The 24,597-nt window shown below is 64.1% G+C and overlaps 3 protein-coding genes across 15 annotated transcripts; 2 read left to right on the top strand and 1 right to left on the bottom strand.

Annotated features, from left to right (window-relative positions):
• The first annotated feature begins 2,685 nt into the window (after positions 1-2,685).
• E4F1 (E4F transcription factor 1) lies at positions 2,686-12,223 on the top strand. 2 transcript variants are annotated; one of them, XM_080831028.1, is made up of 14 exons: positions 2,686-2,924; positions 5,323-5,474; positions 6,423-6,528; positions 8,699-8,892; positions 8,978-9,098; positions 9,199-9,360; positions 9,453-9,622; positions 9,912-10,121; positions 10,410-10,515; positions 10,670-10,887; positions 11,085-11,283; positions 11,376-11,518; positions 11,588-11,650; positions 11,730-12,223. In XM_080831028.1, the coding sequence occupies exons 1-14, from the start codon at positions 2,759-2,761 to the stop codon at positions 12,084-12,086; spliced, it is 2,367 nt and encodes a 788-aa protein (XP_080687154.1). In that variant the 5' UTR covers positions 2,686-2,758; the 3' UTR covers positions 12,087-12,223. The 2 variants fall into 2 exon arrangements, with proteins under 2 accessions (XP_080687154.1, XP_080687153.1); XM_080831027.1 differs by having other exon boundaries at positions 10,407-10,515.
• Positions 12,224-12,902: 679 nt separating this feature from the next.
• Positions 12,903-23,706, top strand: DNASE1L2 (deoxyribonuclease 1 like 2). 10 transcript variants are annotated; one of them, XM_080830837.1, is made up of 8 exons: positions 12,903-13,048; positions 13,284-13,465; positions 13,556-13,644; positions 13,753-13,836; positions 13,909-14,009; positions 14,092-14,204; positions 14,317-14,568; positions 14,880-15,223. In XM_080830837.1, exons 2-8 carry the CDS (start codon positions 13,322-13,324, stop codon positions 14,931-14,933), a joined length of 837 nt encoding a protein of 278 aa, XP_080686963.1. In that variant the 5' UTR covers positions 12,903-13,048; positions 13,284-13,321; the 3' UTR covers positions 14,934-15,223. The 10 variants fall into 10 exon arrangements, with proteins under 10 accessions (XP_080686963.1, XP_080686964.1, XP_080686958.1 ...); XM_080830838.1 differs by having other exon boundaries at positions 12,930-13,048; positions 13,272-13,465; XM_080830832.1 differs by lacking the exon at positions 14,880-15,223 and adding an exon at positions 23,492-23,699 and having other exon boundaries at positions 12,938-13,048; positions 13,232-13,465.
• On the bottom strand, positions 16,412-24,479 carry ECI1 (enoyl-CoA delta isomerase 1). Of its 3 annotated transcripts, none has more exons than XM_080830839.1 (7): positions 24,321-24,479; positions 24,060-24,173; positions 21,112-21,239; positions 18,883-19,029; positions 18,096-18,217; positions 17,831-18,009; positions 16,412-16,673 (listed from the first exon to the last, which is right to left on the bottom strand). In XM_080830839.1, exons 1-7 carry the CDS (start codon positions 24,370-24,372, stop codon positions 16,507-16,509), a joined length of 909 nt encoding a protein of 302 aa, XP_080686965.1. In that variant the 5' UTR covers positions 24,373-24,479; the 3' UTR covers positions 16,412-16,506. The 3 variants fall into 3 exon arrangements, with proteins under 3 accessions (XP_080686965.1, XP_080686967.1, XP_080686966.1); XM_080830841.1 differs by lacking the exons at positions 24,060-24,173; positions 24,321-24,479 and adding exons at positions 22,692-22,999; positions 23,567-23,705; XM_080830840.1 differs by lacking the exons at positions 24,060-24,173; positions 24,321-24,479 and adding an exon at positions 23,567-23,687.
• Between the last annotated feature and the right edge of the window lie 118 nt (positions 24,480-24,597).

Here is a 24,597-nt window from a genome sequence, read left to right as displayed (position 1 = left end):
CTGGACAATGCAGAGCTGGGGTTAAACCCAGGTGACTCCAGAGTGGAGCTGTGTCACACCTGTTTGCCTTAACATTCCCTGTGAGTTGTAGGGCCTGAGCCAGTGTAGTGGGAAGGACAGAATGGTCTGGAACGGGAGGCATTGTTACGGACAAGGTCCTGCCAGAGGCTGGAAGGGATGGTGCACTTGGTATACTTCATGGAGGCAGGCGACGGGGAGAAGTGAGGTGTGAGATGCCCTGTGTCTGGATGGGAGAGGAGCAGCCCACGATCATGGGGTGTCCCCGACACATAGTAGATGCTCACTGTATACCTGTGAATGGTTGGTGCCAGGGTTCCCCCAAGTGAGGAAGCCCTGCCTGCAAGCTGAATGGGGGCATAGATGGAGATGGCCCAAGAACAGATTCTATTTAATTTTAATAGCCTTGCAAGGACTTAATTTGTATTAGAAAATGCAAGCAACAATTGAATCTGTGTTTTCACAGATGGTTTTGCTTCTAATGAGCCAAGTAAAAATGGGAGTCATTGAAAAAGGATTCAAGTGGCCCAAAAAAAAAAAAATTGGTAACAATCTAAAAATTCTTCAAGATGGGATTGGTTAAATAAATTAAGGTACATCCAAAGAACAGAGATTGAGCAGTCTCTGCTCACTAGCAGGGGGCTAGTGTTTCTGTGACCAGAGCATTGAATGTCAAACAGTGTGCAGCTAGAGCCCATGCTGAGGGCTGGGTGGGACAGGAGGAGGCCATCTGGGGGGAAGGGGGACTCTGGTTTTCCTGTCTTCCGCTGGCCACTCTGCCTTTCAGAGACCTCAGGCCTGTCCACTGGCCTGCCTGGGCTCTGGCTGAGGCAGGACGTGGGAGTCACTGGATCAAGAGGCCCTTTTCTGACTCCTGGGGAGCCTGACATGGGCTCTGGAGCACACAGCAGGGCAGCCTCTCTGTCTCCCCTGGGTCAGCTCCTCCTCCTGCTCACCCACACTCAGGCTGTGCTCTCCACCTTTGAGACCCTTCCCCACTCCATTCTCCTGGGTGCTTACTCTGTCTCTCTGACATCAGTTCCCCTAGTACTCCTCAGCACAACCTGAAGTGAGGTGTCATCCAGGTCCTCCCTCCCCAGAGCGCCTGACACATGCCCTCACCCGTTCTTCCTCTTGTTGGTCCTTCTCAGAGACCATCCATCTGGGATCTCCCTGCTTCTGTCATCTTTTCTCTGCACAGAAGCCACAGGGATCATTTTGAAACGCTATCACTCCATGTGGTTAAACTCCTGCAACAGTGAGCAAGTCCCCTGCAGAAAGCAGCCTCCTCCTTACCCCAGCCCCACCTCCAGTGATCTGACCTGCGCTTCACACATCCCTTGCTCCGGCCAGGCTGAGGGTCCCCGGGGCCCCAGCTGGGCATCCCCGGCATGGAGACAGTCTCTGCTTGGCGTCCTTCCCAGGGCAGAGCTGCCCACTCTCTGCCTGGGCCCTTGTGTCTCTGCCTGGTCTTGCCTGGAGACCAGCCTTTCTGGAGGAGACCAGCTCTGATTCATCTGAGTCTCTGGCATCCAGCACTGGGCTGGGTCACAGAAAATAACCGAGCTGGGAGAGCACACCCTGTCCTTTCTGGACAGACTTTGAGTCTCCAGTCTGCCCTCGGGCAAGCATCCTATCAGTTCTGTGCCTCAGTTTCTTCATCTTCAAAATGGGGATGATTGATACCAAATGAAAAAGTCCTGTACCGTGCTTAGCTTCAAAGAGCTAACTAAAGACTGTCTTAGAAAGGATAAAAGGAGTTTGTCTGCACGCGTTCATGGCAGCAGCATTCTTAATAAGTACAAAGGGTGGGAACAACCCAAATGCGGTGGATGAATACATTCTGGTCTATGCAGATAATGGAGTATTATTCAGCTATAAAAAATGATGTATGGTCACATGCTACAACATCGATGAATCTGGCAAACATTATGCTAAGCCAAACAAGCCAGACCAAAGACTACATGTGTAATTCCACTTAATTGAGAATGTCCAGAAAAGCCAAAGCCATACGGGCAGAAACTGGTTGCCAGAGGCTGGGAGTAGGGGAAAACGGGAGTGCTAAGGGGACAGGTTTCCCTTTCTTTCAGGACAAGGTTCCGGAACTAGATGTTGCTAATGTTCCCACAATACCGTGAATGCGCTAAATGTGACCAGTGGTAAGTCTTATGGGTATTTATTACAATTTAAAAGAAATGCATTAGTGTAGAAGGGTTAGTGAAGCTACCCGAGAGCCAACCCCAATTCGGGTTCTTCCTTGGGACCCGACAGCCAACAAGGGAGGTTCTGACCCGAGGCGGTAGGGCCACGGCGGTGAGCACCACACTACTTGTCGGAGCGGGGGCAGTGTCCCGCGGGCCACCCGCCAGCCTCGACAATCCCTGCGGGTCCCCGGCGCAACAGCGCTTGGGAACCTAGCCCTCCGCTCCTCCGGCGGGGCAGCGTCCCTACCGCACCAAGCCCCGCCCCGAGGGACCGCCTCTGACCCCGCCCCTTCGCCTGTCTCCCCGCTCCACTGTAACCACGCCCCCGAGCAGCCCCGCCCCGTGCCTTCTCTCCGGGAGTCTGGCGTCGCCTCTGCGGTTCCAGGCTCCTCCTCCTAGACTCCGCCCCGCCGGCTGTCTGTCAAACCCGCCTGGCCCCGCCCTCCTCTCGTCGTTCTCTCTCGCTCTCCTCAGCGCGGCCCGTTGTTATGACGACACGGTCGTAAATCCGCCATCTTCCTGCGGCGCGTTGCGACATGGAGGGCGCGATGGCAGTGCGGGTGACGGCCGCGCATACGGCAGAAGCCCGGGCCGAAGCCGGGCGGGAGGCGGGCGAGGGCGGGGTCGCGGCGGCGGCGGCGGCGGCGGCGGCCTTGGCCCCTGGCAGCTTCCTAGGCCTCCCGGCGCCCTTTAGCGAGGAAGGTAACAGGGCCTGACGGGGCCTGACGGGGTCGGGCGCGGCCGGGATGTGGACGACTCAGTCCTGGCTGGAGGAGGCCCCGATGGCCTGAGCTGCGGACGCGACAGACGGTCCCGGACCCCGGTTCCTTGCGGACCTCTTGGGTCCCCAAGGGGGTCCTGCGTAGCCCTCCACGAGCCCCCCAGGCTTCCTCAGACCCTCAGGCCTCTCCTGCGGGGCGCCCGTCACCCCGCAGACCTCGGTGCCCACTCACGGATACTCACAGGTGGCCAGGCCTCTGGGGCTGCCCGTGGAGGCCTCTGCCATTGCCTCCACGGCCAGCCTTGCCCCTCAGGCTCGCGGTCCGGCCCGTCTTCGCCTGTATGGGCACGGCCCTGCTCTCCTCTGGGCCCTCTTCCACGGCACCTGACGGGCCTCTAGAGCCCTGGCTGGGGTGGGGCTGGAGGCTGCCGGGGGCGGGGCTCCGGGGGTCCCGGCTCCGAGCTCGCCCTTGGGGCGGCAGGCAGCAGGGCCCAGTGGTGCGCAGCCGGTGCTCTGCAACCAGCCTGCGAGCTCCGTCCCGGATCTGCTGCTCTCTGGCTGGTTGATCCTGGGCCGGTGAGCTTCCCTTTCCCTACAGAATGGGGAGGGGCTGCTGCTGCTAATAACGTGTTAAGCACTTACCCCGCATTGGGCGCTTTCATCTTAAAACCAACTCTGGAGGCTCCTACTGTTGTTGTTGTTACTTCGGTCTGGTGGATGAGGGAAATTGAGGTCCAAAGATGTCAGAGTGGCCAGGTCACCCAGGGAGTAAGTAGCAAGACTGTGTGACGCCTCAGCCAGGTCCCCTAACTTCTGGGCTGTGCTGCCTCCCAGGGCTGTGGTGACAAGGAAGATAGAGCACATGGGGACCCGCTGAGCCGGCGCATCCAGGGTTGGCCCACAGGTGCCCTGATAGCTTTTCAGACAGGAGTGTCTCTGTCCTCAGCTCTCCAGGTTGGCCCGAGAGGAGGGGGCTGGCTGGTGATATTGGGGTGGTGGTCTCTCTCCCCACAGAACTCCTATTCTCAGTACATTGTTTTCTTCGCTCCTTCTAATTCCAGCTGGGGGAGGGGGGACCATTAGGGGCAGTGCCAACCCGGAGAGGGATCTCTTTCTCGATTGCCGTGCCCCCCTGGGCTCCCCCCCCAGCCCTGTCTGTGTTGTGTGGCACGGCCGGTCCCCTTCTGCGTTGGGTGACGCTGAGTCAGACTTGGCCTGCCAGGTGGGACGGTTAAGAGGGTGGTAGGCATCTCAGTGCTTGGCTCATGACTGTGAGCCATCTGGAGGGGACTGTGGTCTTCTTTGGGCCACTCATGTCTGTGGTTTAGGCTTTCCTTTGCTCATTAATTCAGTAGACGTTGACTGGGCTCCTCCTCTGTGCCAGCCCTGCGTTCGACCTTGATGTGGGACCGCATGTGAGGTGGTGGGAACTGGTGAACTTTTATGGAAGACTTTTATGGATGCACAAGGGACATCCCCCCCCATCCCATTGTGCAAATGGCAGGCCATCCAGAGTAGACCCTCAGGTTCAGCCTCTGGTCCTAACACTCACCAGCGGGGTGGCCTTGAATCTCAAGTCATTTTTCTGGAATGAGAATAGTCATCTTTATTTCCCCAGGGTGCTGGCTGGATTCGGTGACATCCCCAGTGAGGTGTCTGGCACCCAGTAGGGACTCAGTGAGTGGGAAGTCTCTTCCATAGGACCTGGGGCAGCCACTGGCTGGTCAGCCTACATGGTGAGGGGCTCAGGTGTGATGTTCCTGGGGGTGTGGAGCCCCTCTGGGAAGTTTCCCCCCGAGTGTCTCCAGGAGAACAAGGACCTGTTCAGAAACAATGAAGCAGCAAGTCAGTGGGGAAAGAGGGTTATGGGTCAGGGTGTGCTGCCTCTTTTGCATTTGCCGAGGGCCAGCCTCTCAGCCAGACCCCCGTGGGCATCAGCGCACTGATGCCCACTGCACCGTACACTGTACGGTGGGTTGGCCCATTTTACAGACAAGCAGATGGACCCAGACATGGTCACCGAGGTGCTGGAGGGCATATGGATAACCCAACAGTCTTAATCCCTGGTCCTCCACTCCCTGCAGACTGGCATGGGCGGATCCCTCCACCTCCTAGCTGCCCCTGAGCCCCTGTTCCCTCATCTCTGAAGTGGGAGCTTGGGATACACAACCTCAGTGGGTCTCCGCAGCCTACCTGTATGGGCGGGGCCGCTGCCTGCTGGGTGCTGCCCTCCCTGCGGTGGGTGCCTCTCTGCAGACCTCCGGAGGATGGGGGCTGGCACCCTGGGCCTCCATGGGAGGCTGGGGAAGCTGCCTCTGCTGCTGATGGCACCCGGGCCTGGAGGCCTCCCAAGCCCCGGTGACCACAGGTTCTTTGCAGATGAGGACGACGTGCACAGATGTGGCCGCTGCCAGGCGGAGTTCACTGCCTTGGAAGACTTTGTTCAGCACAAGCTCCAGAAGGTGTGCCAGCGGGCCACCCAGGAGGCCTCGCCTGCAGCCCCTGCTGCTGGTGCGCTGCTGGGCCAGGAGGTGAGCCCCCACCCCCGCCCTGCACATACCCGTGCGTGTGTGTGCTGCCCCCCGGGGCTCCCCTGACAGCTGGTGGGGTGGGGGGGTGAGTGCAGCTGGTGCCCTGCCCCATGGGGGCTGGGCGGCGGGGGGGGGGCGCCATCTGGCGATGGCTGAGGGAGGGTCTGGGCCCGGCCCCCAAGAGCTCGGCGGTGCTCCTGGGTGACCCAGCCTTCTCCCCGGCCTCGGGCCGGAGCCTGTGCAGTTGAGGTCCCTCCTTTCTTGGAGCCTCAGGGCCCGTCTTGCCTCAGGGCTTGTCTCCTGCCGTGTACACACAGTTCCTCAGGATCCCACAAAGGGTGGCTCTGGGGGGTCCTGCCGCCTTGTCATGAGAGTGGCTGACTTTGTGGCATTGTGTGCACGCTTGGGCTACACACGTGGTCTCATTAAGGTACACAGCACCCTCACGGGGTGGCACTCTCATCATCCTCATCGTGTGGACTTAGGAAAGGGGCTGCCTCGGGTCATCACAGGGAGTGGCCCAGAAGTCGCAGGGCTCACACCTGTCTCACTCTGACTCTGTGCCCTTCCCTAGCCCCTCCCGGTGGTGCCCTTTCCTCCAGGAAGACCCCCAGTCACACACACCTGGGGCTCTTTCCCTTGCCCCCCTGGCTGGGGCTGGTGGGGCCACCTCCCCCTGGAGCCCTCCTCCACAAGGGTGCTCCGTGCTCTGTGTTCGGCCCACGGTGGCCAGAGGCGTTTGAATGATGGTGCTGACCCCTTCGGCCTGGAGTGGAGGGACCAGGCGGGAGTCAGGCTCAGGGCAGGGACAGGAGACATGCTGGAGGAGATGAGAGGCCCTACCACAGCCTTTCTGCAGGGAACATAAACCCAAGCCTTCCTCTCCAAGCCAGGGGCGCTCTGGAGCCCCACAGCTGATCCTGTGTGTCCCCTGTCCCCCCTCAATAGGTGGTGCCAGCGGTGGCGAGCCCGGAGGAGCCCATCACTGTGGCCCACATCGTGGTGGAGGCGGCCGCTTTGACAGCAGACATGAGCCACACACCTGACATCGTCGGTAAGCCAGCACGGTCCCACCGTGACCGTCCTCGTGTCGCTCTCCGCACGGCTGTTGCTGACCTGTCAGCTGTCTGTGGTCAGCACTGGCGGCTGGGGACCCTGGCCACCCTGTCTCTCTGCTTGCCTGAGAGCAAGGCCTGGCTGAGGAGGGCCGAGCACCGGGCAGCGGGTCCTGGGGTCCTGCCGGGGAGGGGAGGCGTGCGGCCTACACTCCGAGTCCTCGCTGGGTGTTCTGTGTCCTGCTGCTGCTTCCCCAGACTGTGTTTTCCCGGGTCCTTCTGGAACCTTCGCCATTTTTCGACCACCCCCGGTCCTGCTCCCTAACCTGTGGTTGACTCTGACGGGTCAGGTTTGGGGAGCACGGGACGCACGTGCTGCTCCAGCTCTGTCCTGACCTGCTGTCTGACCTTGGCCGTCCCCTCCCGTGTGGGGGTGGCGACGCGTGCCCTGATGCGCACCTGGCCTTTATGAGCGTGCGGAGCCTAGTCAGCCTCCTTGTGGCTCTTTTTAAGTTTAGGTGCTCTACTGAGGTAGGAGAGGGGTGTTGACAGGTCTGGACTGGGAAGGGGCCCCTTCAAAGGGCAGCCAGGGGCTCAGCGTGTCGCTGCAGGGAGGGAGGCTGGGGAGGCCGTGGCCAGTCCCTGGTGCTCTGTGGGGCAGGAGTCTTGGTGGGTGTGTGCGTGGGCGGCCTGGCAGGCTGCAGGTTTGGGCAACAGGAGGAACTCGGCCTCGCGAAGCCCTGGGGACAGCTGGGGCAGGAAGAGAGACGGAGGAGACCTCAGGGCGGGCAATGTCAGAGTAGACCTTTCTGCCGAAGTCCCGCCTCAGGGAGGCGGCAGAACACCTGTCCCGGTCTCGGTGCTGTCTGACATTCCTGTGGACGGGGACGTTTGCCTGTGCTGCTCGGGGACAGGAATGTTGTCATGGTGGAGGTGGGGCTGCGCTCTGGCCCTGGCATGGCGTGAGTGGTGTCACACAGGAAACAAGTTCCCTGGGCTCGGGTGGAGCCCGCAGGTTCCGGACCCCGGGCCAGCCAGGGCCCTTCCCAGCACCCCAGCCTCCAGCCGGCCCACACCTGCCGCTCGGCAGCTCTGCCCTGAGCTTGGGGGGCTCCGCTCCGGCACCTCCTGCCTCTCTTGCCCCCTTGGGTGCCCCAGATGTCCCCTTGATGTCAGCTGCTCATTGGTCCAGGTCAGCTAGAGTCCGAAACAGCCAGCTGCTGGCATCTCAGGACTGGGGGCATCTTAGTCCTTGCCGGGCCAGGGGCCTCAGGGGGTGGGGGCTGTGGAGGGATGCCTGTACCAGGCCCTCCTGCCTCTGCCCTGCGGGGAAACCTGCATTTCCTCTCTGGACTCGGGCAGCCACGTTCCTTCTTCCTTGACCCCTCCATCCACTGCCTGTCGCGCCACGCTCTGTCTCAAGTCCTTGTTTGGCAGACGTCCGGGTCCTTTCAGAAGTTTGCTTCTGGGGCGGAGAGATAGAGCAGCGGGCGCGTCAGCCGGGGCACGGGCGGGAGATGCCCCTAATTATTTCTGAGTCACGGAGCTTCCGTTCTGTTTGGGAGAGTGGCTCGTCAAAACACCGCCCGCCCGACTGAGATGGTTCCTAAGGGTGGCTTTACAGCCGGTCCCCACACGTCGTTTTTAGGAGCAGAAATTGTGAAGCGTGTTTACAGTTTAGCTTTGCACGTTGTCAACATCTCTTCATCACCCGCGAGAGGGGCTAAAGCCCGGCCTCCTTCCTCGGGCAGTCCCAGGTGTCTAGGAGCGCTCGCGCCCCCAGACGTGTCCCCGGCCCTCCCGGCCTCGAGACACGGCGGGCGATCCCTGGGGGCAGTGAGCAGGGCAGACGGCTCACCCCCATCTCCATGCCGGCCCTCACTTGTCCCCGGGGGTGGCAGGACCCCTGCCCACATCTAGTCCCGTGCCCCTAGACTTAGGAGGGGGCACCGTTGCTCATGCTGGGTCTCCTCGCTGGAGCCGTTCGGGGTCCTGGAGTTCCCTCGGCGGTTCTGCAGACTCAGACTAAGCGCCTCCCGCTCACAGGGCAGGTGTCAGGCCCCAGGGCGGGAGGGTGGTCGGGACAGCTGCACTGCCTCCTCCCGGCCCGCCTGGCAGTGTTCCCAGTGAGGGATCCGAGGTGGCCCGGGCTGACCAGCCTCTCCTCAGGCGGCGGACACATCAAAGAGGTCATCGTGGCTGCCGAGGCAGAGCCGGGGGACGGCGAGATGGCAGAAGCCCCGGGCAGCCCCGGCCGTCGGGGGCCTGTGCTCAGCGGGGAGGGCGAGCAGGCTCAGGTGAAGCTGCTGGTGAACGAGGACGGCCGCTACGTGTGTGTGCTGTGCCACAAGACCTTCAAGACGGTGGGCCCCGGGGCTGCGTGCGGGCGGGCCGCCTCCCCCTCCTGCCCCAGCGGCACCTGAGCCCCACTGTCCCCCCTCCCCCCAGGGCAGCATCCTCAAGGCCCACATGGTGACCCACAGTAGCCGCAAGGACCACGAGTGCAAGCTGTGTGGGGCCTCCTTCCGGACCAAGGGCTCACTCATCCGGCACCACCGGCGGCACACGGGTGAGCCAGGCGGGGACCGGGGGCCGTGAGGCTGTGGCTCCGGGCCCGCCTTCCCTGGGGCCGCTGGCCCTGCCTGGAGCCGAGTCCGTTCTCTCCACAGATGAGCGCCCCTATAAGTGTGCCAAGTGTGGGAAGAGCTTCCGGGAGTCGGGTGCGCTGACCCGGCACCTCAAGTCTCTCACCCCGTGCACAGAGAAAATCCGCTTCAGCATGAGCAAGGATGTGCTTGTCGGCAAAGAGGATGCGCCCGCAGCCCAGCGTGGTAGGGATGCCCTGCCCTGACCCTGGCCGCTGGCCTGGGGGCCACCCTGCTGGGGCGGGCTTTTTCAAAGTTCTCTGGCTTCTGCCTTAAAGGGTCCGGCTCCTCCACCATGGGGACCGTCTCATCTTCATCAGTGCCGGCCGACCCTATGGAGACCTCGCCTGTGATTCACCTGGTGACAGATGCCAAGGGCACGGTCATCCATGAAGTCCACGTCCAGATGCAAGAGCTGCCCCTGGGCATGAAAGGCCTGGCTGCAGAGGTGCGGGCCAGCCCGGGGAGTGGCCTCTGTCTGCCCAATGCCAGGCTCTGTTCTGGTCACTGGGTCCAGTGGGAGCAGGACCGAACCGGCCTGCCTTCCTGGTGCTCAGTCTGGAGGCGGGACCCCCGTGGCGTGCCAGAGGACAGCGAGGGGCAAGGGACAGGAAGAGTGAGGGTGGGGAGAGTGGGCTGTGGGGCTCCTTGAAGCGTCCTGGGTATGCACCGTTTCCCCTGGGCCCCGCAGGGTCTGTCCTGTGCAGTAGGTACAAGTGGGGACCGTGTGCCCACAGCCCCCGGTCCCCGAGGAGCTCCCCTGTTCCAGCGAGAGTGGCCGTGAGAACCTGCTGCACCAGGCCATGCAGAATTCCGGCATTGTCCTTGAGCGTGTCACCGGAGAGGAGGGGGCTCCGGAGCCAGCCCCTCCCGCCGCACCCAGTCCCCAGACCCTGGGAGACGGTCCCCCAGAGCTGCCGCTGCTGGAGGTGGAGCCCGTGGAGACAGTAGGTGCCTGCGCTGCCGGCGTGCTGCTTTGTGGGGGGCTGGACCCCGGCTACAAGGTCACCAGCCCAGCCCAGCGGCCGCCCTCCCTGCCGTGTTCCCTGTGGTGGAAAAATCGAGCCCCTTCTGCAGGGACTCTGTTCCCTGTTCGCTGCCTTCCCGGGGCTCATGATGGAGCTTGTGGGATGGGGGCGGGGGGGTTGCCATGGGTCTGTTCTCCTCGGTACTGCTGGGGTCCCACCCGCAGTGGGTGCTGGAAGCGTGCTGTGGCCACCCCCCACCCCCAGCAGGTGGCCAGTGGGGCCTCCACTGTGCCCAGGACCCACCCGTGCCCTCAGTGCAGTGAGACCTTCCCGACAGCGGCCACCCTGGAAGCCCACAAAAGGGGCCATGCAGGTGGGTGGGGGCGGGGGGTGGGGGTGGCGGGGGTGGGGCACTGGCAGCAGATGGGCCTTGGGTGTCCAGTGGGCTGCTAGGTTGGTCCCTGGGCGGTCAGCAGGCAGGGGACCCTCGAGGGGCGGACCTGGCCTGACCTCGCCTGCAACCCCAGGGCCAAGGCCATTCACGTGCGTGCAGTGCGGCAAGGCCTTCCCCAAGGCCTACCTGCTCAAGAAGCACCAGGAGGTCCACGTGCACGAGCGCCGCTTCCGCTGTGGAGACTGTGGGAAGCTCTACAAGACCATCGCCCACGTCCGCGGCCACCGGCGCGTCCACTCCGACGAGCGGCCCTACCCATGTCCTGAGTGTGGCAAGTGCTACAAGACCAAGGTGGGACCCTGGCACCTGACCCCTGTGACCCGTGGGCTCCCCTGTCCTGGGCCAGATCCCAGCGCCCCCTCCCCCACGCAGCCCCTTGCCCCTCCTGCCCGGCCCTGGCCCTTATCCTCAGCCCGTGGCCAGGGTGGGAGAGCCGCATACTGAGCCGCGGCTGAGGCCAGGTGGGTGCTGACGGTGGGGCCCCACAGAATGCCCAGCAGGTGCACTTCCGGACGCACCTGGAGGAGAAGCCGCACGTGTGCCCGTTCTGCAGCCGAGGCTTCCGGGAGAAGGGCTCCCTGGTGCGGCACGTGCGGCACCACACGGGGGAGAAGCCCTTCAAGTGTTACAGGTGCGGCCGAGGCTTCGCCGAGCACGGCACGCTGAACCGGCACCTGCGCACCAAAGGTCAGGGCCGCCGGGCAGCGGCGGGGGGGGGGGGGTGTGGGGTGGGCGGCCGGGAGGGCCCCAGCGCTGCTGACCAAGCCCCCCGCCCCCAGGGGGCTGCCTGCTGGAGGTGGAAGAGCTGCTGGTGTCCGAGGAGAGCCCCACGGCAGCCGCCACCGTGCTCGCCGAGGACCCACACACGGTGCTGGTGGAGTTCTCGTCCGTGGTGGCGGACACCCAGGAGTACATCATCGAGGTGGGCACGGGGCCGCTGGGGCGGGGCTGGGGCTCGGAGCTGCCAGGCTGACCTCTGTCCCCCGTCCAGGCCGCTGCGGATGACGCAGAGACCCACGAAGCCGCAGAGATCATCGAGGGCACCCAGACGGAGGTGGGGGCCGGGGGAAGGGCCGGAGGGGGTGGCCTGGCGCCCGCCCCACAGCCACCTGCTGAGCCGCCTGCCGCCGCAGGTGGACAGCCACATCATGAAGGTGGTGCAGCAGATCGTGCACCAGGCCAGCGCCGGGCACCAGATCATCGTGCAGAATGTGACCATGGACCAGGAGGCAGGGCTGGGCCCAGAGGCGGCCGCGGCTGACACCATCACCATCGCTACACCCGAGAGCCTGACAGAGCAGGTGGCCATGACGCTGGCCTCGGCCATCAGCGAGGGCACCGTGCTCACGGCCCGCGCGGGCGCCACTGGCACCGAGCAGGCCACTGTGACTATGGTTTCGTCAGAGGACATTGAGATCCTGGAGCACGCGGGCGAGCTGGTCATCGCGTCACCGGAGGGCCAGCTCGAGGTGCAAACAGTTATCGTCTAGCACGGCCGCACGCAGGCCCCTGAGCTGGGGCAGGGGCAAGGAGCCACAGAAGAGGGGCAGAGAATTCAAGTGTTCAGAGGGGGCGTGGGAATGTAAATAGTTTTTTGTTGCTTTACAATAAAACACGAAAACCTGCCACTTGTGATGCCACTGCCCAGGCAGCTTCCCCTGGGGGCCCCCCCCGCCCTCCCCCTGCAGACTCAGGCGCCTGGCCACCCCTCCCAGGGCTGGAGCTAGGGCGCCGCGGGGTGCGTGGGTGTCCCTGGCATGTGGACAGGCAGCCTGCTGCCGCCGCCCTGCCCAGCTGGAGTCGTGACCCTGTCCTCCCCAGCCCCGTGGAGGGGGGCGGAAGGGGGTGCTGTTTCACAGTCTCCAACCATGGGGCTGTTTGGGGGGGGTGCACGGGCAGGGGACCAGGCTGGGAGGCCGGGGAGCCATGACCTTTTATCCAGAGGTGACAACGAAGAAGCAGCAACAGACCCACCAGGAAGGTCTTTAACGAATGGACTGCCTGCCTTCTCTCAGGGGGCACCCCTGAGGGAGGTTCTGGGTGACCTAGTTTGGGGGTGGGGGTGCGTGGACAAGAACAAGGCCTGGACCTTGGGTGGCTGGCCCTCTCGTCCAGTCCGGACACAGTTTCTCAGAGCCAGCAGGGTCATCAGGGTCCTGCTTCTGATGGTCTTCGTGCCAGTGCCAGCTCAGGGTGGATCCCCTGCCACCTTGCCCCCAGGGCTCTCCCCGGGAACTAGAACCAGCAGTTCCAGCGTCCATCTCTGCAGGGGGGTGGGGCCGGAGCAGTCCAGCCCCTCCCTGGACAAGGGCCTCAAATACCTGCCTGGGCCCTGGCCTACAATCCCTGCCCGACCAAACCCGAGGCATCGGTCTCCTGCCACAGACACACCCCCGGCCTGGATCTCCGACCTTGATCCCGAGCCTCAAATACCGCCCCATCCACATCCCAGGTGAGTCTGGGGACTGGGCTGACCAGGAGCCTGGATGGGGGTGGGGTCCCTCTATTGGAGCCTCAGTTTCCCTAAGGAGTAGAATGGCCGTGGTAAACCTAGCACACCACTGGGGACAGGTGGAGAGGCAGGGGAATGATGCCCCTTGGACCTCTGAATCACAGGTCCTTGCTGGTCCCCCAGGGCTGGGCACAGAGGCGTAGTTCGGTGTGTCTGACTCCAGGTCCACGCTCAGGAGCGTGTCTGTCCCTCCCAGCCCACCTGCTCTCTGCCATGGGTGGGCCCCAGGTCCTACTGGCCACGCTCTGGGCCCTGGGAGCCACGGGGGCCGCCGCGCTGCGCATTGGAGCTTTCAACATCCAGAGCTTTGGCGACAGCAAAGTGACGGACCCGGCCTGCGGCAGCATCATTGCGCAAGTGAGGCCAGGGACCAGGGGCGGGGCTGCAGCTGGGCCTCCCGGGTGAATCCACCGCGCGTGACCCCGCACCTGCCCGTCCCTCCCCCAGATCCTGGCTGGCTATGACATCACGCTGGTGCAGGAGGTGCGAGACCCAGACCTGAGCGCCGTGTCCGCTCTCATGGAGCAGATCAACAGGTGCGGGAAGGAGGGGCGGGTGGATAGTGCCCAGCGTTGGGAGTCCAGACCCGGATCGCGGGGTCCGGCCCCGTGCCTTGACCCCGCGCCTGGCCCGTGTCTCTGCAGCGTGTCCAGGCACAAGTACAGCTTCGTGAGCAGCGAGCCCCTGGGTCGGGACCAGTACAAGGAAATGTACCTGTTTGTTTACAGGTGAGGGGCGGGGCCCGGGCACGCGGGGCGGGAGGGGTCGGCTCAGCGCGCCCACCCGCCTCCTTCCCCCAGGAAGGACGCGGTGTCCGTCATGGACACGTACCAGTACCCGGACCCGGAGGACGCCTTCAGCCGTGAACCGTTCGTGGTCAAGTTCTCTGCTCCCGGCTCGGGTGAGGCTCCCCCACCCGCTCCGGGAAACCCCGCCCCCCCGTCCCCCCCTCCCTGCCCCGCCTCTGACCCCGCCTCCCGCAGCTGCCGGGGAGCTGGTGCTCGTCCCACTGCATGCGGCGCCGCATCGGGCCGTGGCGGAGATCGACGCTCTCTACGACGTGTACCTGGACGTGATCGACAAGTGGGGCACGGACGTAAGGCCCGCCCCGGCCCCTGTGCGCACGTGCGGGGGGGGGGGTGCGGTGCGGTGCGGGGGCTGCGCGGGGAGGGTGCGGGGCGCGCGCGGGCTCAGCCTTGGCCCCGCAGGACTTACTGTTCCTGGGCGACTTCAACGCCGACTGCAACTACGTGCGGGAGCGCGACTGGCCGTCCGTCCGCCTGCGCAGCAGTGAGGTCTTCAAGTGGCTCATCCCCGACAGCGCCGACACCACCGTGGGCAACTCGGACTGCGCCTACGACCGCATCGTGGCGTGCGGCGCCCGCCTGCGCAGGAGCCTCAAGCCCCAGTCGGCCGCCGTGCACAACTTCCAGGAGGAGTTCGGCCTGGACCAGGCTCAGGCGAGTGCGCGCGCACGGTGCGGTGGTGGTGGACGGGCGGGAGGGCACCGGCGCCCCAGAACACAGAGCCCTTAGAGGCTCAGTTCTGGCTGAAGGGACCGCCTGGGATGGCAGAAGATGCCGTGCGCCTTCTCGGGGGAGGAGGGGTCTCCAGTCTGGGCCCCAGCCCACCTGCGGGCAGCACAGTGGGCTCCATCCGCGGCCGGCATGGGGGTGTGGGCGGCGGAAGCGGTGAGGGGTGCTCGTTTTCCTAGGTGGGGCCCGAGGGAGGCAGGCTGCCCAGCAGGGGCTCAGCTCCACCTCCTCTCCAGGCCCTCGCCATCAGTGACCATTTTCCTGTGGAGGTGACTCTGAAGTCGCACTGAAAACCCTCGAGGCCTGGTCCGGGAAGCGGCCTCCAGACTCAGGCCAGGAGAACAGCCCTGCAGGGCTCCTTGTGGGGAGCTGGCCAGCCTCCACGAGGGCAGAGCTGGGTGGACAAGCGGCTAGGAACCATCACAGGACCACGCAGTCTGTTTGCCCATCTGTGAAATGGGCTCTTCCGTCTAACTCCCAGGCTTGTGAGGAGCGGCCTGCAGAGCGCTGGGCACAGGGCAGTGCTCAATAAACTCGAGCTGGCACTCAGCCAGGACCGCGTGCTGGTCGGCTTCAAGGCCTCCGCGTCCTTTCTTAGGACTTGAACCCTCTGAGGCCCAAACTTGGGTCCTGCAGCCCCGTGGGCCCTGGGTTCCTGCCCCTATGGGACAGGGCCAGCGTGGCCTGGCCCGCTGACTCCCCGCTGGGGACGGATGACCCCCCAGACCAGGCTGGCTCCGACGCGCCCGTCGCTCCCCTCCGTTGCACAGACCACAAACGCTTCCGAACCCCGTGCTGAACGCGCTTGGGGTAAACACACAGCCATGGTGTTGACCGGCAAGGCCAACCTCCCAGCCCCCGGTGTCCCTCCCGCCCCCCAACCCCGGGGGGCCTGCAGACTTGCAGACACCTGTATATGAGGGGCCCCGTGCAGTAACGCAGGAACAGGCAGTCAGGGGCCCCGGGAGAGTAGGCAGCCCCGCGGTGTGCAGGGAGCCCTTCAGTGGTGAGCAGGCGGGGCTCCTCACACAGCCCACGCAGGGAACACCCTGGGTAGGGTCCTTCTCGGGAGCCCTGGGCTGGGCAAGGGCTTGTCAGGGAGAACCGTGGCCCGTATCCCGGGAAGCCCGTCGCCTGGGGACCGGGAATGTGCAGGACCGGGCGGCGGGGGCTCAGTGAGGCCTCTGGTTTGGGAAACAACTCCGCTTGGTGGTGGATCTGGGAACTGGCCTGAACTGTATGGAGGAAAACCCTTTGCGAGTCTGGACCGGTCTTCTGGTGCGATCTTTCCAAAGACAGACCGCGGATCCTGCGGTGCAGAGACTCCCCAGGTCTGCCTCCCCCACCCCTCACCACGCCCCCTCCCCCTAGTCTCTGGACCACCGTGCTCCCTGCGTTTCAGTGGGCAGATGCGGCGGCCAAAGGGCTTTCCTCTGCGGGGGTCCTCTGTGGGTCACCGGCCTAGGGGCGCGCCCCCAGCAGTCAGGCATTTGGGTAGCCAGGGATGGGATCACACAAGGACTTTGGACTTTGCTCCCACTTCTGCTCTGGCAAAGGGGACGCTCAGTGGTGTGACTGTCACCAAGGTCCAGAACGGCCCCGCCTGCCGGTTCAGGCTTCCCAAGCTGAGGCCCAGCCCACCCGCCAGGCGGAAGGAAGGGGGCTCGTGGGGGGCAGTGGGGGCTCGTGGGGGGCAGTGGGGGCTCGGGACACTGGCTACGGGGAACAGGGCCTACTGAGGTGATCAGCAAACGAAGCCGGCAGTCCGTTTCCACTGGAAAACAGCTTGTTTAAAACCGCTTGGAATCCGAGGGTCCCCGGGGGGCACATCAGGCCCCAAGCCCCATGGAGGCAGCCCCGCCCTTAGCTTTTCTTCTGTTTGAGCTTCTCTAAGTAAGCGCTCAGGTTCTTCTGGACGGCGTCTCCGGAGATGAAGCGGACGAAGTTCTGGATGTCCGCGTCGCGCTCCCGGAGCAGGCGGTCGGCTGTGGCCTTGCGCACCAGGCTCTTGGTCAGCTGTCGGGCGCGGCCTACGGAAAGGGCCCGAGTGTGAAGGCGCACGCCCACGCGCCGCACGCCCACGCGCCGGCCCCACTCCCCTTTCCCAGAGCGCCCAGCAGAGGCTCTGGCAGCCCACTTGAACACAGAAGGAAACCAGGAAACAAGGGGGGCACCAGGTTCCCCACCTCCCCGTCAGAAGCACAGACGGTGACCCCGTGGAAACTGCCGCTCACCCCGTTGTGCTGACCCCCCGGTAACAGGGGGGCACCTTCCACATCACTAACTGCTCGTTCTCTGAGGTTAGGTCAGCGAGCCTGGCCCCCCACAGGGAGCTAAGAACGGTTTTTACATTGTTTTGGAATTGAAAAAAGGGCCTTTTGTGGCACGTGGAAAGGATACGCACTTTAAACATCAGCGGCCTGTTTCGTTGCAAACAGACGCGCTTGCTGGGTCACAAACTCTTTGGGTGCCCTCGGGCTCCAGCATCACGGTGTGGCTGTGACTGAGTGACCCACAGGGCCAACCATCTCATCCCTGATCTCCATCAGAGAGGATATGGCCAGCCCGGTTCCTACCGACACATGCGGCCTGTCTCCGACAGACTGTGCAGTGGGTTGAAGCGTGAACCTAACCACCGCCCTAGAGTCTGTGCACGGGACCTTATTTGGAAAAGGGTTTCTGTGGATGAAGTCAGGGTGGGATCACCTTGGACTCAGGGTGGGCCCCACATCCAACCACAGTGTCCTGACCAGAGAAGGGAAGAGGGGAGACCGGAGACACAGACATGCAGGGAGGCCACGTGGAGGGAAAGCGACTTGTGTGACGCAGCGACAGGCCGAGGAGTGTCTGGAGCCGCCAGAGTCTGGATGAGGCAGGAAGGAGCCTTCCCTACAGCCCTACCGCCCTGCCCAAACCTGGATTTTAGACTCCCGGCCTGCAGACTTGGAGGGAACGCACTGTGGGGTTCTACACGCCTCCCCACTACCCCTCCCCCAACCTGTTGCCTGCTGTGTGCTGATTTGATGTGGCGGCCGCAGGACTAAGTCGGTCTGTGTCACAAACGCATGTTTCTGATGTATACACGACCCCCTTCTAGGAGAAGCCCCTGCTTTCACCAGGAGCCCCGGGCTGGGGGGCTGCTGGCTCTGCCCGCCCGCCAGAACCGGCCCCTCCCCGAGCTCCTCACCTGGGACGGCCAGCCACTGGGCCAGCACCGACCGCGCCGCGCTCTGCAGCTGGTCTTCGGGCACGACCTGGTCCACCATGCCCACCTGGAGCGCCTCTGCGGGCGGGAAGAGCAGGCCCAGCTGCAGGGCGCGCTCCGCGGTGCGGTGCCCGACGGTGTTCACCAGCGTGTCTTTGAACCTGCAACACATCGGCTTGCTGGGGGCTCGCAGGGGGACCGGCTGGGCCCTATGCCAGGGGAGTGCGGACGCAGCCCCCAACCTTACCAGAAGGGGGCGATGATGCCCAGCAGAGTCTCGTTCAGCCCTATGGCGTACTTGGGGTTGTCAGCCAGGACCCGGTAGTCAGAGGAGAGGGCCAACAGGCAGCCCCCAGCCGGGCTGACTCCCTGTGGGGGAAGAGACGCCACCTGGCTGTGTGTGCTGCCCCCGCTGCAGGGTGTGGGGGTATCCCAGAGAGGCAGGTCCCAGGGAAGATCCAACCCCCCAGCCCACAGCGCTGTGCCCACAGTGCTGGGCTTGGCCAGCGGCTCTTGGGGCCAGAGAATCACTCCGCCCAGAACCCTCCTATCAAGGTTGCAAGCCGCCTTTATTTTCACGGCTTTTGCCGGGATGCTGAAACACTGACAAGTACTTAGCCGAAGTGGCCATGACACGTCCCACCACACAGGACCCGTCTCCATCCCCAGCAGGACGTCCCAGGAACCCCCGACTCCCACTGCCCTCGTCTCACGCACCCCACGGCCTCAGAGACAGCGAGCTGCTGTCCGCTGTCCCGCACCCTGTGGAGCCTCCGACTCGCCAACCCTCCCACGCGCCGGCTCAGACCCTTCTGCACCTAACTGGAGCCCCACGTCGTCAGGCACGTGGCTCCCTGAGCCTTAGCAGCTCCTGCCTTCCCCAGGCCGGGCCAAAGCCGTGTTTCCAAAGGGGAATTTGATCCTGTCCTTGTGCCCCTGCGCTCATCACCTGGTCACGCTGACCTGTGCACCTCGGAGGGTCTCCCCCGGCCCCCGGTTAGTGAGCGAGGCGGCCGGGGCGTGGGGACACTCACGTTGATAGCCGAGATCACCACCAGGTGGGACAGGTAGAACCGCAGCCACAGCTCCTGCACGGCCTTCCAGTACTCGGCGTAGTGCGTGGGGTCCCTCCCGCACATCTCCGTCAGGTCCAGGCCGGCGGAGAAGATGCCGGGGCAGTCCTGGGGGCGAAGGAGCCAGGGGCCCTGTCAGAGTCCATCCCCTGCCAGCAGCAGGTCCCCAGGGCCCACAGGCGCTCCCGAGGCGGTGGCGCCGAGGGCGTGTTCCCCGGGGCGGCGAGCTGGGGCCTCGGGGCCCACGTTCTGATGGCCCCCAAGGTCGAGCCGGCTACAGATGGCCGGGCAGGCCCGGAGGGGCTGCTGTGAGAACACAGCAAGACAGGGGACCATGATGCGCCAGGAAGCCAGACCTCTGCCCTGGGCTGTCACACATGAGACAAATGCTGGGGAGTGGCCGAGAAGGCGTGGGTCCGGCTCAGCTGCCCCGGGTGGTGACACAGCCACCAGAGGAGGGAGGAAAGCAAACGCACACCAGCAGACGCAGCTGGGATAGGGACAGCGGTGGTGCTTTCCAGCAAAGACCTGCTGGCCCAGAAGGCAGACGGGGGGGGGGGGAGGGGGAGTGGGGGGGGGTGGGGGGGGAGGACGGGGGGGGGGTAGTGTGACCGAGCAGTCATCACGGGAAAAGCCCACTTGTGGGGCTCCCCCAAGTGGAGTCACAATGTCCTGAGCAAACAAGAATGAGACGCTCCCGTGGCCGGAGCTGGGGGTCTCAGGGCCAGCATGCCCTGTCCCTGCTCCATGGAGTCGGGGGACAGGTGGAGTACGGGAGAGTCACAGGCACCGTCCCCAGACCCTCATGCCAAGCGACAGGAGCAGGCTGTGTGCAGGGTGCTGGATGTGATTCCTTGCAGCCCCTGTGCCGGCCCTGGAGGCCACCCTCTCGGGCCCCCAGCCCATGTTTTGAGGCGCCCTAGCAAGGCCACACAGGTGTGGCTGCCTCTTGCGGACGCCCCCACGCTGGGTCCTGCCCCGCCGAGGTCCCCGCCGTAGCCCTACGTCCCTGGCGTTGCCCAGCCCCACGGAAGGCGGCCCACATCCTCGCACTCGGGGAAAGGGAAGGTGAAGCGCACCGCTGCGGCCGCGACACAAGGCACCGTTGTCCTAGAGGGGGACGCGCTCTGCACCCTGACTGTGACGGTGAGACTTCAAAGACTCCGCCAAGGGTCTCCGGTGGGCCCAACCGTGTCTTGGAAAAAGAGCCAGACCTGCCTTTACCCCCAGGACCTACGAATGTGACCGTCCTCGGAAACAGGGTCTTGGCCGCTGTGATCAACAGGTGATCACAGGAGAGCAGGGTCCTTCTAAGGGGAGCGACATTTGGACAGAGAGACACAGGGCAGGAGAGGCGGGAGGACAGGAGCCCCGGGACCCCCCAGCAGCTGGAGGAAGCGAGGGAGCCCCAGGAGAGAAGGCGCCACTGGGACTGTGCACCCAAGCCCACGGCCCGCAGTTCCGTGTCCCCATAACCCCATAGCAGCAGGCCTGTCGCAGGCCACCACCTGTCGCGGGCCCACGGGGGCAGGCCCCTGCTCAGGACTCGGTGGACACACAGCCTAGAGCACAACGCTGACCCATTTACGGGCAGAGCACGTGGGCTCCCGAGGGACGCAGGCCAGCACGATTCCCCGCCCCGACTAGCTTGGCGCCACCGTGAAGCCGGGCGAGCACAGGACGGACGCTTGTCTCTGTGGCACTCTCGGCCTCAGGGCACGAGAGAGAGGGCAGCGCGCTAAATGGAACACTTCCAGAAATCACCTGGAGCACAACGTTCCCAGGCACATGCAACGTTTCCCGCGGGTCCGCCGCAGCTGTCCCGGGCAGCCCCGCCGGGAACCAGCAACGGAGGAGCCCTCTCCTCCGCAGGCCGAGGCTCGGCAAACCCCGGCCCCTGGCGCCCAGCCGCGGTGCGCATCGGGCCGCACGAGCCCCACCCGTTCAGAGCGGTGACCGCTCCGGGCCACACCTGGCACGACCCCAGGGTTTAAGGGAAGCAGGTGCACGCCCGAGGATGCTCCCACCCTTGGCTGCAGAAGCTGGGAGCACCTGCCTTTCACAAAGCAGAGCCGAGACCTTCTCCCGGGGCTCTGTGACAGGGAGGCACTTCTACTGGGGGACATGCACGTGCTGAGCAGCCGGCGCCCGAGCGCAGAGCCCGAACTCGGGCAGCTAACGAGAACCCACCGACGTGATGATGACGGCATGGAAGGCCTTGTCGTTCTCCAGCTTCTCCAGGCCGATGAGCAGCTCCGTCAGGAACTCCAGGCTGAGGGTGTTCACGGGCGGGTTCCTCATCTTCATCACTGCGAACCCTAGTGTGAACGCAAAGCGGGGAGAGCTCACGCCAGTCCCAGGAGAGCACACCCATTCAGCCTGCACCCTCGGCCTGGCCACGGCCAGATCCACCCAACAGAAATTCACCATTTAAAAGTGGACCATTCAGGTCGATTAGCAACCCGCAGTGTCGCACAACCACCACCACCTAGCTGCAGAGTGGGTCTATCCAGAAGAGAGGACACTGTGCCCATCAGTGGTCACCCCCTCTCCCTGGCTCCTTGCAACCGATGGTTTCTGTGCCTACGGACTCATCTATCCTGGCCATCTCCTAGGAAGGGAAGCGTCCAATCTGTGAGCTCTCCTGTCTGGCTGCTTTCCCGGAACACCGTGCTCTTAAGGCTGACCCGAGCCACAGCGTGGGGACCCCACTCTGTGCATCCACGCATGTGCTGAGGGACACGTGGCTTGGTTCTGCTTTTTGGCTCTTAGGAACCACGCCTCTGTGAATGTTTGTGCACCAAGCTCCGCTCATTCTTTCCTCCCAGGTACAAGTACTCCATCCCTGGGAGGGGCAGGGCAAACAGCCTGAGTTTCTTGGTGGGGGTGGGGGGTGAGTGAGCAAACTCTCAGACCAGGTGTGCAAGGAGGAACTCCCGCAGGGTGCTCTCGTTCAGCCTAGTTTACGGACAGAGGCCACAAACACGGGTGGCCGGATGTGGAGCTGTCCCCGCCGCACTCACTCATCCGCCTGCGGCTGCTGGCTCCGCTGGCCGGGCCCCTGTGTGCTCACTGCCCGCCCGACGACAGACCCTAAGGGCCCTAGAAACGCCACCACCATTCACTCCTGACTGACGACTAAGTCCTGGAGGCAAATGGGCTCCCCGGAGGCCTCGAACGAGGAGGAGCACTTACTAACTGGCTCGTGGCACACCCATGTGCACACCCATGTGCACAGAAGAAGCAATCAGTGTGCCCAGAAGCAAGTTTCTGAACCGGCTCAGAGCAGTTCTTGAGGCTGACTAGGTTTTTTCTTTCTGGAGAGTGCAGGAGTGCGGGCGGCAGTGGGGAGATGAGCGGATGGGGAGGTGCGCGCATTCGCAGCGTCTGGAGAAGACAAATCTGACTTGTCCGTGCCTCCCCGGACAAGACAAACTGAAAAGCTGAGGAGGGCCTGGAACACTGGGGCCCGCTTCCAACAAGTTCCTAGGCTGAGCGTGGCCAGACTCCCACTGCGCCTCAAGGCTCCCATCCAGGGAGTGAATCACATGCACCTGAGGTGGCCACAGTCCTCATGCCCTTTGCACCCAGCACCCAGGCTCCCATCCAGGGAGTGAATCACATGCACCTGAGGCGGCCACCGTCCTCATGCCCTTTGCACCCGGCACCCAGGCCCCGAGCCCTGAGGCTCCCCACATCCGCTGCCTCCCAGACTGCCGTTCCCACGGTTACAGCTATGCCCTCCTGCTGGGTGTGCGGAGGAGACTCACAGTAACACTGGGGACAGAGCTTGGCTGGAGACCTTTCCCCACTAGAGCGTCTGGTCCCCTCGCCCTCTCCTTCCTGCTGCTCTGACGTCTGGGGTCATCCTTTCATTCGCCGTCTCTGGGTTTGCTGACCACACGCGACAGGAAAGGGCAGAGGGAGAGACTCCGTGCCCAGCACGGAGCCCAGTGCAGAGTGAGTCTGAGATCAGGGCCGGTGCTGAAATCCAGAGCTGGGCGCTTAACCACCAGGGCGCCCGGGGCATCTGGAGGGTGACTGGGTTTTTCATAGGGCTCTAGCAGAATCGAGGCCACTGAGGAAAGGTAAATAGGCCAAAGGTGAACATGCGTTAAGGAAGAGGACTTTGGGTGAACTTGGCTGTCCCAGGGTAAGCAGCCCCAACCCTGAGCCCGGACAGGGAGGGGGGCTGAGGCTGCAACTGGCCCCCGCCCCACCCCCCAGCACCAGGCCTCTGTCAAAAGGCTGAGGCCTTAAGCCCAGCCGGCACACCCTAAAACCGTGCCCATCTCCGAGGACAGGCCTTCTCATGCCCCAGCATGGGAGCCTTCTTACTTAGAGGAAATCTAAGTTTCTCTCTGAACTGTGCTTTTTCTACCTTCTCTGTCCCCGAGGCAGGTTTAAGAACTGCTCTGAAGGGAGCCAGGCGCGGGTGAGCAGGGACTGCACTGTGGCTTTCATTAGTAAAATGGCTGTTAGGCTCTGTGCCATGGTGAGGGTCTAGGAAAAAACACTAAAATATTTTATTCCAAAATACTTCCCATTTTTTTCTTTTTTTCTTTTTTAGGACGCAGAGAGAGCGACGGTGAGCTGGGGGAGGGGCAGAGGGAGAAGCAGGCTCGAGAGGAGCCCGGAGGCATACCTGGGGCGCCGTTTCCGGACGCTGGGATCACCCGCGGGGCCGAAGGCAGATGCTGAGCCGACTGGGCTACCCAGGCGCCCTCCAGTTTCCAATTCGATAGTTTAGATAAAGGGGCGCGGCTGTCAAACTTCACAAATCCAAGCCTTTTCAACTTCACAGTGACTTGGGGGAGGGGCCGTCAGTCCGGGGAGCGCAGGACTCTAGCTTCTGCTCAGCTCACGCGTGCTGGGGTCCAGCTCAGCGGGGAGTCGGCTTGGGATTCCCGCCCCCCGCCCCCCGCCCGTGCACACGCCCTAACTAAAATGGACAAAAACGGGGGGAAGCCGCACGTAAACCACTTACACTGAGGACCCTCAGGATCCGAATGCAACAGAAATGTGCTCAGCACCGGGCTGTATCGCGGCCCCTGGGCGTCCAGAGGCCCCTGGGAGCCCGGGAAGCCGCGAGAGGTTGAGCCGCGCTGGCCCGGACCTGCGGCCCCGGGCGCGCTTACCTGCCGCCGGGTCGGGCTCCACCAGCACCCGCGGGCTCCCGAAACACCGCACGCCGTCCCCACCGCCGGCCGCCGGCCCCGTCCGCCCGGGGGCCGCCCCGGGGCCGCGGACCCCTGCGAACGACAGCGTGAGGTCTGTCAGCCCCGTCGCCCTCTGGCCGCGACCCCGCACCCCCGAACCCCGGGCCTCCTCCCCGCCCGCGAGCCCCTCCCCCGCCCACTGACCTCCCCCCCCCCCGGCTGCCCCCCTAAGTCACGCACAGGGTCGCAGCAGGGAACGCGAAAGGACGCGCATTCCCGCCGCCAGCGCCATCTTGACCCGCTCGGTTGGGGTCGCAGCCCGCCCGGGTCCACGCCCAGCCCCGCCCCTCCCAGGGGCCCGGCGCCCGCAGCCCCGCCCCACTTGGCTCGCCAGGACGTCAAGGTCGCAACGCTCCTCTGAGCCCATGGTCTGGAGGCGGGTGTGGGCCAGGCTATTCCCCGGACTGGCCGCTGGACCCGGTGCTGCGCCTCAGTGGCACATCCGGAAGTGAGCTCG

The sequence above is a fragment of the Martes martes genome, assembly GCF_963455335.1.
Source record: "Martes martes genome assembly, chromosome: 18".
NCBI lineage: Eukaryota > Metazoa > Chordata > Mammalia > Carnivora > Mustelidae > Martes > Martes martes.
Note: the sequence above shows the minus strand (reverse complement) of the source record. Positions and strands in the feature narration are given on the sequence as shown.

What these genes read in the sequence shown, in the direction of transcription:
- E4F1 (XM_080831027.1), top strand. Translation starts at nt 2,759, where the DNA reads ATGGAGGGCGCGATGGCAGTGCGGGTGACGGCCGCGCATACGGCAGAA. An exon ending in CCACACACCTGACATCGTCG is followed by an intron (nt 6,529 to 8,698) that starts GTAAGCCAGCAC and finishes GCCTCTCCTCAG; the next exon opens with GCGGCGGACACATCAAAGAG. An exon ending in TGAAAGGCCTGGCTGCAGAG is followed by an intron (nt 9,623 to 9,911) that starts GTGCGGGCCAGC and finishes GTGTGCCCACAG; the next exon opens with CCCCCGGTCCCCGAGGAGCT.
- DNASE1L2 (XM_080830829.1), top strand. Translation starts at nt 13,184, where the DNA reads ATGATGCCCCTTGGACCTCTGAATCACAGGTCCTTGCTGGTCCCCCAG. An exon ending in ATGTACCTGTTTGTTTACAG is followed by an intron (nt 13,837 to 13,908) that starts GTGAGGGGCGGG and finishes TCCTTCCCCCAG; the next exon opens with GAAGGACGCGGTGTCCGTCA. An exon ending in TCGACAAGTGGGGCACGGAC is followed by an intron (nt 14,205 to 14,316) that starts GTAAGGCCCGCC and finishes TTGGCCCCGCAG; the next exon opens with GACTTACTGTTCCTGGGCGA.
- ECI1 (XM_080830839.1), bottom strand. Translation starts at nt 24,372, where the DNA reads ATGGCGCTGGCGGCGGGAATGCGCGTCCTTTCGCGTTCCCTGCTGCGA. An exon ending in GGAGCCCGACCCGGCGGCAG is followed by an intron (nt 21,240 to 24,059) that starts GTAAGCGCGCCC and finishes CGTTCACACTAG; the next exon opens with GGTTCGCAGTGATGAAGATG. An exon ending in CCAGTGGCTGGCCGTCCCAG is followed by an intron (nt 16,674 to 17,830) that starts GTGAGGAGCTCG and finishes CCCTTTCCGTAG; the next exon opens with GCCGCGCCCGACAGCTGACC.